The 13,329-nt window shown below is 42.8% G+C and overlaps 1 protein-coding gene across 9 annotated transcripts in view; it reads right to left on the bottom strand.

Moving 5' to 3' along the window:
* STAMBPL1 (STAM binding protein like 1) overlaps positions 1-10,870 on the bottom strand; it is a 32,695-nt gene extending 21,825 nt beyond the window's left edge. For all 9 annotated transcript variants that reach the window (XR_014789405.1, XR_014789407.1, XR_014789406.1 and 6 more), the window contains exon 1: positions 10,696-10,870. Coding sequence is in view for 6 of the 9 variants with exons in the window: in XM_084845763.1 (XP_084701889.1) it covers positions 10,696-10,698 (3 nt within the window). In the remaining 3 variants the exon portion in view is untranslated. The remainder of the gene's footprint in view (positions 1-10,695) is intronic.
* Positions 10,871-13,329: the final 2,459 nt, after the last annotated feature.

Raw genomic sequence — 13,329 nt, 5'->3', positions numbered from 1 at the left:
AGCTGCGTCCCACCAGTGCACGACATACATTATGGTGGGACGTGGGAGAGGCCTTTTTCTGCTGTGGCACCCCGGTTGTGGAATGCCCTCCCCTTGGAGGCCTGATTGGCACAGACATTGGTTTCATTTTGGTGCCAAGATAAAACATGTTTTTGTTTTTTTTTATCAAAGTCTTTGAGGGCTAAATACATTCCCTGATGTTGCACACTGTTTTAACTGTTTTATTGTTTTAAATTTTGAATTGGTATTAGCATGCTTAATGGTTTAATATGTTTTTAGCTGTTTACATTATTTATTATTTTATACTGTCTACATTGATTTTATCTGTCAATAAAACACTTCATTGACAATAAAACACTTTATTGTACACTGCCCTGAGTTCCTAATGATATAGGGTGGGATATAAATGTTTTAAATAAATACATTAAAATAAAATATTAAACAAAAAAAATGTAATGGTGTCTAAAATTTGCTGCCTGAGATTGCACCTCATTCTACAATGCACATTATGCCACTACCTCAAGAGTCAAGTTCCCAGTTTTACTGCATAGCAGTTATGTGCAATGTAAACCACATGGCGAAGCATCATTTCTTTTGCTATTATTACTTTTTTAGGGGGAGATATAATCATTAAGAACATAAGAAGAGCCATGCTGGATCCCTCCGAAGTCCATCTAGTCCAGCGTTCTGTTCACAGAGTGGCTACCAGGTGCTCATGGGAAACCCACAGGCAGGACATGAGTGCAACAGCATCCTCCCACCCATGTTTCCCAACAACTGGCTCTGATACTGAAGGGAGAGCATATAGCCATCTGGACTAGTAGCCATTCATAGCCCTATCCTCCATGAATTTGTCCAGTTCCCTTTAGAAGCCATCCAAATGGGGGGCCATCACTACATCTTGTGGAAGTGGGTCCCATAGTTTGTGTGATGTTGTGCTGATTATTTATTTATTATTCATTTTTAGAAACTTATATCTTGCCTTTTTCTATGTGCTTTTTATATGGTCAACCAGATGCTTATGGGAAACCCATAAGCAGGACAGGAGTGCAATAACACCCTCCTGCCCATGTTCCCCAGCAACTGGTGTACACAGGTATACTGCATCTGATACTGGAGGAAGCATACAGCCAGCAGGATGAATAGCCAATGACAGCCTTCTTCTTGATTACAAGGCACTAGCAGAATCAGAATAATCTTTAAGACATCATAGCACCATTTTATTTTCTTTCAGCACCAAGTTTTCCCCTCCTAAATATCCAAACTAATATCCTTTTAATCCTCTGAATTAACTTCAAGCACATACTTGAATTCAAATCCCCTTTCATCATATAACGAATAGAAGCTAATACTACTACCCCAGTGGGTGCAATTCTTAGTTCAATACTGAAATGGAAACTTTTATCTGGAAACTTTTATCTGAAACTTTTAATCTAAAATTCAAAAATGGCCTTGAATTTCTTTCTCATATGAACTATCTCTGAATTATCAACCACGGATTAATAGCTGTTGAATACTGATTTTGTAAACAAGGCGGTGAGCATCCTAACATCCACCCACCCCACCAGAACCAATGAAAGCAAACAACATGCAGGGTGTTCAAGCCTCATTTGTTCCACCACCTGAACCCCAGCAGATTTAGAGAACTGACTGAAAACTGACATTCAAAATCAAAGCGCAAGAAAAGGAAGTGGTAAGCTGAAGGACAGAAAATGTTATCTGTGAAGCTTTTCACTACTAAATATAAACATATGTAAACAGTGTGATCATCTGCAAAATGGGTATCTATCTTCACTGAAAATCACTTGAACTACAAGCTATGAGTGGACTAGCAATGGGGCTACAGACTGATACTGTGCACACTCCCACTTGCTCAAATGGTGAACAATTCCAGGGACTGCACTACCCAGCTTTGTTTCCTTTGGGGGAGAGAACACTAAAGGCTGCCATTTTTGTAATAGGTTTATTTAGAAATATGCCAGTAGAGCATAAACAGAGGAAAGCAATATATGTGCCCCTACCAGGCAACATGTGCGACATCAGATCAGAGCCCCAGAAGATGTACCCAAAGATGCTTTCAGCCTTCGGTTCACAGCTCTCTCTTATCTATTCGATTCTGCCCATTAAAAAAACTGCCTATTTTGTTTCACACAGGCATTTCAAACACATGTGCACAAACACCTCTCACATCAGCCCCCTGCCTCTAGCTGGGGGTAGGCTGTAGGTGTCTCTCTCTCAGCTCTGATAGGCTTTGCTATTCAAAACACTTCAGAGAACTCTCCAACTATTTCCTATTAAGGAAACATCTACCAACCATTCAGGCAGCTACATGAATGTTCACCAGCATTTGACTATCTGGATATGAATTTGTGGTAGATTCTGACTGAACCATTAATGTGAGCTTCAGTAATCTTCCATGATTTGTGGGAGTGGGTTTGAAAATGCTACTGCTTTGTTATATGAAGTTGTATTGGCTCTTACCAGTACAGTATTATCAAGCCATGCTGCTGTGCTGGTATAATGTTTTGGTATGCTTGCGGTGCGCTACCTCAGTGCCATGCTAGTTTTGACTTCATGAAGCCACAGAAATCCTGGCACATGAACCTATAGTCTGATATGGAGCTGATGAGATTAGGCCACTAAGAAGGCACTGTGTAGGTAGGCTGCACAAAGCAGGTATACAACACTTTTGAAGAATCATTTGAAAAGGCAGCCATCTTCTATCAGCTCTCGATAGAAGCTGAGTACCTTCCTCTAGCAATCAGGCCTTTTCATTTCAATGGAACATGCAATGACTGCCTAGCTGCTTTGGAAAACTGAGGCAAAGGATAGACTATCTATAAGTTGTGCGACAATAATTCCAGTACAGTCTACTTACATCATCTCTCTTCTAAACAGAAGACATCTGTGTCAATAAATTGACACATTATTTTCAAAAGCAGCTCACAATTAGCATCATTCTACCATGACAAACTGACACTATTGAATTATCTCAGTATGCATCACTTTCCTCCAAAATAATACAAATACTGAACATTCAGAGTCTAAATCAGGGGTCCCCAGTGCCTGCGGGCACCTCCAATGGCTCCTGGAATTTTTATTTTTTCCCCATTTTTTTATGTATGTACATATGCAAATAAGTATCCATTTGAAGGTGGTGTCTATATGCCACCCATTCAAATACTGGTAGTGTTGTAAGGTCCTCAGTCCACTGCATTATAGCAGGTGAGCGTTTATCCTTCCACTCTTGTAATATCAGCCTTTTAGCTGTCAAGAGGGCGTAGAGAATCCATTTATGCTGATCATTCATTAATTTCCATGAAGCAGGTAAATAATTTAAAAGAGCATGTATATCAGCGAATATTAAAGAATATTAAAGTCTTTATCCATCTAATAATTCTGTCCAAAAAGAAGCAACTACTGGACATTGCCAAAACGTAAGTTTAAAAGAAGTATTAGCTGTATTGCACTGCTAGCAATTAGCTGAATTAGACAATCCTTTATTAAAGAGACGTTGTAGTGTCCAATAGACACAGTTTTTGCTGAATAAGATGCAATCTAACGTCACAGACACCACAGGTAGACACCAAAGTGACGAACCACTTATTAAGCATTTTGTGGTGGTGCCCACAGCAGTTTCTCAAATTTCCCAATGTGCTCACAAGTCCAAAAAGGTTGGGGACCCCTGGCCTAAATAACTGATAGTCAAGAAAAAGCTGAGCAGGTAAGGAGCTTGCCACAAAAATCCACCAAGCTAAGTTCACCACCCATTAAGTCATCATAGCAAAAGAGACAATGTTCTCCCACGGCCTATTGTCCATGGCTGACTATTTTGCCAACATTTAGGGAGAAACAAGATCTGTTTTGGCATTTGACTGATCAAAATATTGGTCAAATCATAGTCAAGTATTTGGTGCATTAATTTATTATAACAGTAACAAAGATAAATGGGAATGATGCCAGTGCAGCTCTCTAGAATACTCCACAGTCTATTTTCTCCCAGGAACTTTACAGTTTTAAAGCACATGAAAAACCCTCCTTCCCAATCCCATATCCAATGCAATGGACTTAGTGCTAGGGTTGATTCCTGGGAACTTGCGAGGTGTGTATTTATGAGGCCTGACTTTTGCAGGACTAGGAAGGAGAACATTTACTCTTTCTGTTGTTATCAGACAATCCCATAATATAATAAAAATGTTGGCTGTCACAGAGTCATTCTTTTCATGAAATATTTGCCTGCAGATAATTGACTTGACAATTGACAATATTTGATCAGTCAACTGGACACCACCCCAGCCCTAAACAGAATATACAAATTAGCTTTGGCATGCTGGCTCATGGGATTTCTGATGCAGCCCGCGGTTACTGACAAGTCACCTGTCCTAACAGATTCTTTTTCGCAGTTGACTTCATCAGAGGTAATTGTCACTTATGGTCTTTGCCCCCTCTATTTCCGTTACCTTCTGCAGTACAAATCCATTTCACTTCATTACAAGTTCTGGTTACAATGAGATTCATTACTGAGAGTGGGACTTATGTCTTCCTACTCTGTCTAGTGCTCCAGTTCCAGAGGCACAGACCACTGTGTAGGTGGCATTTTTCCTTTAAAATTTCACTATGGTGTTGCTAGCAAGAAGAGAAGTGGGATTGCTTCCCCCTAATCTTGCAGCAGTCAGGGCCAAACCTAGCAGGATAGCAAAGCTTTTCTTATTGGCTACCTGGTATAACTGTAGGTACAGTATCTCCAGACAGGAACATAACCAGTTATCAGGTGCAAAGTTCACTATCTAAGATTACCTGTTACCCTACCTTGCTTGCTCCACGGAGTACTGCCTCCACGTGACTGGGTGTTGGCTAATAGTTTCTGCTACTTTGCTTTATAACTATGTTAATTTCTTTTCTTTTTACAAAAAAATGAAACTGTAGGCTGATCCTGGTGTTCCAATGTAAAAGCCAAAAGAAATGTAAAAGAAAAAATATCACAGATATTTAGTGACCTGTTAACATTTAGCGACATCATACCTAGCATTGTTAAAAGTTATAATTCTTATAATGGTTCCTAGACACACGATGTTGCTGCCTGGCTGAAGCTAAGTTGGTCTGGTCAGTGCCTGGATGGGAAACCACCCGGGAACTCCATATACCTCTCCTTGAGTTTCATGAAAGAAAAAAGTTTGGATATGAATGTACTAAACAAATATTTAATTTTAAGGGTACAATGCTATGCATGTTTAGACAGAAAAATGTATTACAATTCCTAGCATGCTCCAGTCAGCATGGCTGGCTGAGGGAATGCTGGGAGTTGCAGGACTTGCTTCTTTCTAAACATGAATAGGATTGTGCCCCAAAAGGTTAATTTCACGGTATCATAATAACATTGCTTTTGTTAATTGATCCTATATTTTCCTGTTCATCATTGGCAGGGTTATTTTCTTTTATGCCACATATAACTTATATTGGGTATGTGTGGGAAGGTGAGCTAATAAAATGATTCTGGACTTAACGACTGAAGGAAGTAGAAAAACTGCCAAGCTAAGATTATTAGTGGCTTTAGCCAAATCAATACAAACACATAGCAAGCCAAAGCATACATGCTAACATTTAAAAGATACATGCAAGCATTTAAATGGGCTTACTCCAAGGAAAGCATGCATAGTAGAATTACAACCCAAATGTTACTGCTTAAGAATTGCTCTCAAGACAGAGTTATGGCCCTGCAGCATAATAAATGGGTGTTGTCATTTGACCTGCGGTCCCGCCTTACAAATAACGTATGTGCCAAGCTGCTAGCTCTAGAGGTGTATATGATAACCTGGATTTTACCTGCATTTTCTACACTAGTTGTTTTTTAAAGCACAGTTTGTTCAGTAAGGATTTCACTTTCATCTGACTTTTTTCTCAGTCATCACCATCAACAGACCAACAAACTTGTCAACCAACAAGATATTCAATTACGTTTATTCTTCCTGCTACTCATTTCCAAATTCATGATGGTGGTGAATGCTTGAACTGGCTGCTTTCATCAGCTGTAAGGTGGTGCCCTAGAGAAACCTTTCTGGAACACTGTTTTCTCCCCCTCTTTTGCACCAGAGTACACAGATTTTTCCTCGGAACAAACTGTAGCAAAGCTGTCCCCCTTCAGCATCTTCTGTACAGCACTTGGTTCTCAATTTAATACTAATAACAAATTGCTGCATGGATAATAATAAAATGTCCAACTCCCACAATACAGTGAGGATTGGATATCATGCTATTTTATATTTATGGAAATACTGTGTTGGGGTTACTGTGTCTGGAAAAGTCCTAAGACAATTGCTTGGAAATGGTTCTTAAACTGTAGGAAAATCTGGGATTTCACAGAGCCTTGTCAGAGCCGTACTTAATGAGATGAGTAATGGTGGACACACTCTTCTGAAGGAGAGTTCACGCTTCACCACAAATCTTCACTTGCAACACAAAGCCACAGAGATGTGTAATGTGCATTCCATGATATACATAGAGAGAAGAAACATGTATGGCCAGTACTCTGTGTAAAATTAGTGTATTCCTCAACAGACACGAATGTGTTTTTCAAGTTGAAAGCTTGAAAACCGGTGGATTATGCAATAGCAATAAACATCTATTATGCTTTAACAATAATGGCCAATTAATATACTCTAACTCTACCAGCTACTATCTAAATAGCACTGCTTAGAAGCCTCAGTTTTTCATGATACTTAAGCGATGCTTTTCCTGGCACTTAAGAAACTACACCCAAATCACCCCTGCCACTGTTGCAGGATTCCCACAACCCTAGCACAACACTGTTCAATATGATCTAGCAGTAATCCCAGCATTAACAACACTCTGTAGCCAAAAACAGGATAAAATTTAATAAACTGGTAACTCAGTGAAGGGTTTGTTTTCATTATGCATTTGAAAGGTCATAGGAAAATTCCTTTGGTGGAGTTAATATATAACATACACTACCTTTGGTTGCTCCCTGCAAAGTGTCTCTTTAAGTGTGAAATTGACATAAAGGATGGGGAAATTAGTGTACTTAATCATAATAAAACTGATATTCCAGATCCTTCAGAAGTGAAGTAGTTATATCTGAGGTTACCATGGTTGCAGAATCATGAGTAGAGAATACACTGAAGAATGCTACCTCAATCCTCATGCAAAGCCATTCCACTGGTTTTCAAAGCTGACTTTTTAAAGGTAGCAAAGGAAAGTGACTGCCTGCTCTCAAGAAATAATTGATTTCCATAAACTTATTTGCAAATAGCTTCATTAAGGGTGCAAGCCTATGCATGTTTAGGCAGAAAAAAGTCCTACAACTCCCAGCATTCCCCAGCCAGTCGTGTTGGAGCTGTAGAACTTCCACCAAGTCTTCCACCAAGAAAGCCAAGGTGACATACATGAGAATTATCCCACTTTATCCGCCAAAGAATCTTCTGAGGTAGGTTAGACTGAGCAAGAGTAACCGGCACAAAGTCACCCACTGAGCTGTATGGCTCAGCAGGAATTTGAACCCAGAATTTCCTTCACCAAAGTCCAACATTCTATCCAGTATGCCACATGGGCTGTCTTTAATTTTTATGATACTCAGAAAGGAACTTCCAACCAACAGTTACTGTCATTTTTCTTTTATTAAAACAAATAGATTTATCAACCAATTAAATATGATTTGCTTTTAGCTTATATAGGTATAAATATTTAAGCATGCGATTTCTTTGAGCCATGTTCAAAATGTGACCCATGTCCAGATATGTGCATGCAGAGATGGATGGCATTCATGCACTGCTGCACATTTTTGCATGTACCTAGCCACCCACCAGATGGCTGCACTGTAAAGTTTGACAGTGCACATCACCTGCTTAGGAGGGCTTGGAAGCCCAATTGCAGCTCTTCACAACAGCAAACAGGAAGTAAGAACAGGATGAATTCTATCCACCTCCCCTAGGGGAGTGCTTTGTACAGTTCCTAATTCAGTGTCAGGAACTGCACAAAGCCCTTCAACCCAGCAGGGGATGTATGCATGAGACCTGCTTCTGTGCATATACCACCTTGTCAGATTGTATAAGCTAGCATTTAATAAAATAAATAAAAATCTACTATCAGTTGGAGAATAGACCCAATCCAGACAAAGATAGTTGCACTTAGGAAAGGAAAGATTCCTCCTGTGCAAGCACTGGTTCATTACTGACCCCTAGAGGGACGCTGCTGGCGTTTTCATGGCAGACTATAGAGGGGTGGTTTGCCATTGCCTTCCCCAGTCATGACTACCTTTCCCCCAGCAAGCTGGGTACTCCCTCAAGGGGACAAGTTAGTGCATGACTGGGTTGGGGGGCAGGGGAGACAGAGGATGGTGTGGGATCGCCACTGGCAATATTAATATATTACTGCAAGTGTCCACAATTACTTCTGGTTGCAGTGACATGCTAAATGACTATCTGTGCTGGTCGTAGCACATGCCAGCAGCAGCTACATAGCTCTCCTTAGCCAACTCATTACAGACTGAGTATTTTCTAGGGATGGCAGCACTCTGAGTGGGTTGTGTGACTCAGTCTTCCATCACAACCCAAACTCTGCCAAAATTCACTAAACCTATGTTCTCAGTGCACCGATTCAACCGAGTAAATTGGTCCCAAGCTCCACTGAAATAAGGGAGCTGTTTTTAAGTTAACGCATTGAAAACTGGGATACCAATTTGTTATAATCCTAAAATGTTGCCTGGCACTAAACATTAGCATATTTACTGAAAATAAACAGATATAGCTTAAAATACAGGGGTTTTTAATTTTAGAAAGCAGAATATTTTATTGGCCAGGAATACAACATTTCAATATAACATTCAGCTTTATGTATCTAATGAGCCAGGTGAGAACAAAAAAGCAACACAAAAAACTAATGTACTCAACAATGTCAACCCTTATTACTAGAACCCAGTTTTATGATTTCTGTAATAACAGCTGCTTGGCAATATCCTTTGCAGCCTAAGATGTGATGGCACCTTTCGCCTTGAATGTCTCAAGGTGATGATCTTCCTCAAGAACTGATCCATTCCTATAATCACATCAGTTACACTAATCACTAATCAAATGGATTATCCTTCTTCGTGAGATTCAGTCTAGAAATGCTACAATTTCTTCTATATGATATCGTAAATAAAATCATGTTTACATTTAGTTGGCCTATTAAAACATAGGATTGCAAGTTAATGCTTAGTTTGGGTTAATCTTTATCAAAGGGCAATGCAAGATTGTAACCAGTAGGTATACACATAAGCATTATTTCTTCCCTGCTTTCTTCACATTCTGGTGGCGTTATTTGTATGTCCCTGATAAAATGACAACTGAAGAAGAGCAATTATGAGGCCAAAATCTACTCTAGTCTCCACTGTACTAATCACTCTGGATTTACAGCTGTACCTAACCAGGAACTGAATCTGATCACAATATTGACATTAGTACTCTCAAAATGTAAAGCCATTATAAATTATTAAGGCCACATATGTCACTTGCAAGCAAAAAAAGAAAAGAAAAAAACCCTATTTGTGGCAAGATGTTTGCAATATGGGCCTTCCAGCCAAATATCCTTACTGGGTATCGTCTTAGTGCCATTTTATGTATTAACTTGATCATTTTTTGTTCCGGAAGGCATTTATATTGCATTCAAGGCTATCATGATGGAAACCACATGACTTTTTGAGATCAATAACATAGCTGTGAAACTGCTGAGGGCAGGCAAAGAGAAAGCTGCAGTGGTGAGCTGAAGAATGAGCGGAAGCAGAGAGATGCAGTACATCCTTGGTGGCAGGCAGCACTTTCCAGTAAAGGAAAAGGAAAACACAGGAGTAGCTAATCCCCATGTGGCGGAACGTGCCCAGAGGGATACCTAAGGGAGCTGTGGAGCCTGTCCTATGCAGCTACGCTGTTTTGAAAATAGGGGGGTGGGGGGTGTCTATAATGCTGTCTCTGATATTAGGATCTGAAATATGCACTCCTTTCCAAGGAGCAAAATCACTTTAAAAACAAGAGGCCCTTGGCAGCAACTGCAAGGTGGTTTCTGTTCTATTCTATCACATTTGAAGGGGGTTCCCCTCGTTTGCTCTTTTATTCCACAGCACAGAACCAGCAGCAGCTTTTCATCACAGCGTGTTTTCCAAGCGGCGCTGCTCTGGGAAATGTAATGGCTGGGGGGTGCGGAGCCTTATGTCAGATAGGCGCCGCAGCCCCAGAGAACAGCAGCTCTTCCTGCTCTCCTGACTCCACTCACCATTTATGATCTGGCTACACCAATTCCTCCGAACTAGGAAGAATAATATTAATATTACTATCGTAATAGGCTTTCGCTTTTCTGGCTGCCCCACCGCCGCCCCCGCAAGCCATGAAAAGCCACTATTTGGGGGCACCGGAGTTTAGCCTCCCCAAAACGCTAAGAGCTGCTCCTTGCTGCCTCCAGCAGTCAGCCAGATGCCCCCGCGGGAAGCTCAAAGCTGGGCTGGGCAGGGCAGGGCAGGGCAGGGCAGGGCGGAGACAGATGCCCCCCCCCCGGTGTCTCCCCGCAGCTCCCGCCCCTCCCCTCTCCCTCGGCGCCCTTCAAGCGGCATCTCTATGCAGCAGAGCGAGCCCGATCTCTCTGCGCCCCCGTCTCTCTCGCCCCAGACAGAGGTACAAGCAGGGGCCCAGCAGCACCCTGAAGCTCGCTTACCATAAAGCCATGGCTGCGCGGACTGCCCAGGCTCGCGTCGACGCGGGAGGGCAGCCTGCCTGCCTGGGGCTTTCGCTGGAACGAGGGGCAGCTCGCCGCGGCCGCAAGAGCAAACAATGAGGAGGAGGCGGAGCCTGGCCCAGCCACCGCGCGCCGCGCCGCGCGGCTCCCCCCCTCCCCTAATCTGTGACAAGCCGCTGGGGACGGCGCGCGCTAATCTCCCCTCGCGCGCCGCTTTCGTTTCTCAAGACGCCGGCGCGGAGAGCGCCTCCGTCTCCCCCCTCAGCGAGGCGGTGGGGTGGCGCCACGCGCGGGCTCCCGCCAGCACCACGGTAGCGGGGGTGGGGTGGGGCAAAGGGCAGCCACCTCGCGGGCAAGGAAACGAACAGCTGGGCACAGTGGGGCGGCGGGAGGGCGAGCGCGAGGCCGCCTCGTGTTTTCTTCCCCTGCAGCAGCCCGACTTCTGGGCTGGCTGCCTCGGCGCGTTAGCAAAACTTTCTGGGAAGTGCGCTGCACGTTCACGTCCGGGGTGTGAGGCTGCTGTGAGACAGTGCCGCGCTAGTGTCCATGCAACGCGTTCTCGGCGCAGTGCAGTATCCCCGTGTCTTGGCGCGGCTTTGCTAATAGTCCACTGAGATAGGCGGCGATACAGTAGAGTGGAGGGAGAGAGAGGCGGGCTGAAGTACAGACGTGAATCAGTGCCTGAGCCTGGGCGAAGGTCTGCCTGTGCCTCTTCGTATTCTTTATGCATCTATACCCTAACTTCCGACCACATCTCTTTCAAGGCAGCTTACAGACAGTCACTATGAAAATACGTGAGAATTCAGAACACAAATTACCAGCAGGATAAAACAGCAATAGCGCACACACAAAAACACACAAACTTAGGGCACCTATGCGGCAGGTTGCTTATTCTTGATGTAACCCACCTATTAAGTAGCTTGGCCCACGTGCCTGTGGCAATGCTGTATCGCCTTCAGGCATACTTGAAAGAGGGGATGTTAAGGTTTAGGAACATTTACAACTTCCTTCCTGAAGAACACGAGGAGTCCTAAGATACTTCTACAAACTGGTAGAATAAGAAAGGCTAGACTAAGTCTGCCATCCTTTACCCACTTACCTGAGAGTAAGCCCCACTGAACTCGGTGGGGCTTACTTGTTACAGGCATGCACTGTAAGAAGTCTATACTCCATATTTTTGCTGGAATCTCTTCAATTTCAGTTTTCAGCTTTGTTGGAGGCCTACGGTCAAATCTCCTACGTGCAGTGCATCCTCTTCCTGGGGTTGCATTCGCTTGCAAGATGTGATGTGTGATCTGGCTTGTTCACAGGTGTGCAGCCATCGCAGCCTGGGAGCAATTCCTGTTGTTGGCGGGTTGAAAAAATGTAACCACTATCATGGAAATCAGTGGCAGTTTCAGTCATCACATTTGCAGGAAACCAAATAGTTATAGCATATGGAACATTCTCTATCTGAATGCATCTCTGGGGCACCGAGTGAACATTTTGACCCTGTGACAAAATGTGCACACAGTTGCCTTTCCCCTGACACTCTCACTTGCAATACCTATTTTCCTACCCATAAAGGGTTTGTATTCGGAAAGCTGTTAAATACTATCTGCTGGCTAAGCTTCCTCAGTGTTTGTACAATGAATGCACAAGCCCCACCCATATCCTCTCACCCAGTGCTGGGAGGGGAAGCCATTCATCATCACCTCATTGACAGTACATGTTGGTGGGTAGAATATTTGTTCCTTATGGCTTCCACTGCTGCTTTTCTGGCAAAAGGCAATGAGTGCAGGAAGGTGTTTCTTTGCCACATCACATCTTTGCAAAACAATGTAGCTTTATCTGTCCCCGCTCCACCCCCCCCCCCCTCACACACACAGGGTTCATTCCCCTGCAGCCATAGTTCCTACTACAGTTTGGTGTCATTCTTTTTCACAACTTTTTAATTTCAAACTCTTTTCTTTAAATGGAAGCTTATTTCTTCACTGCTGTAGTGTCTACAGTTTACATGAACTATTAATCATCTCTCTCTCTGAATTCAGTAAAAATATGCCCTGACATGCGAAGTGTGTATATATGTAGGATGCCACCAATGCACAGATTTGGCAAAAGGAAGGTTATTACAGTAGTCTCCAGGATAATATCCTTCCAAGTTGTATGGTCCACTGGCAGCACTATGTTGTTCCAAAGATTTCACCATGGTTTCCCTGTGGATAGAAAAATGGAATAGATAATAGTTGCCATGTATAACATTATTTGATGTACCTATATTAGTCAATGGTTTACAGTCTGAAAGCAAGTCCAGATCTGCCACTTGGGGATCATTTGTTCCACTGTTAACTTGTTATATTAAGTGAGACTATTATAGACCTTAACCATGCATACCTACAACAGCACTCACTGTCGTGTGCAGGTATGCAGTGATCCCCCCCACAGCAACCTGTTCAAAGTAAGTGAAGTACATTGCTTCCCTATGTGGCTTGTTCACTATAGACCCACTGGGACAACTTACCACAATGTCTAGGGATATGCTTGTGTACCTTTCACAGACTCTGTACATTATACCCTGATGTGTAGCAACCTAGTTTTACCTTCCTTACCATGGGATGGAATGTTGCAATTTTG

Source organism: Heloderma suspectum, chromosome 3 (genome assembly GCF_057233095.1).
Source record: "Heloderma suspectum isolate Gila_16-S chromosome 3, 16-S_ref, whole genome shotgun sequence".
Lineage (NCBI taxonomy): Eukaryota > Metazoa > Chordata > Lepidosauria > Squamata > Helodermatidae > Heloderma > Heloderma suspectum.
The sequence above is the reverse complement of the archived record's forward strand: the minus strand, read 5'-3'. Positions and strand labels throughout refer to the sequence as shown.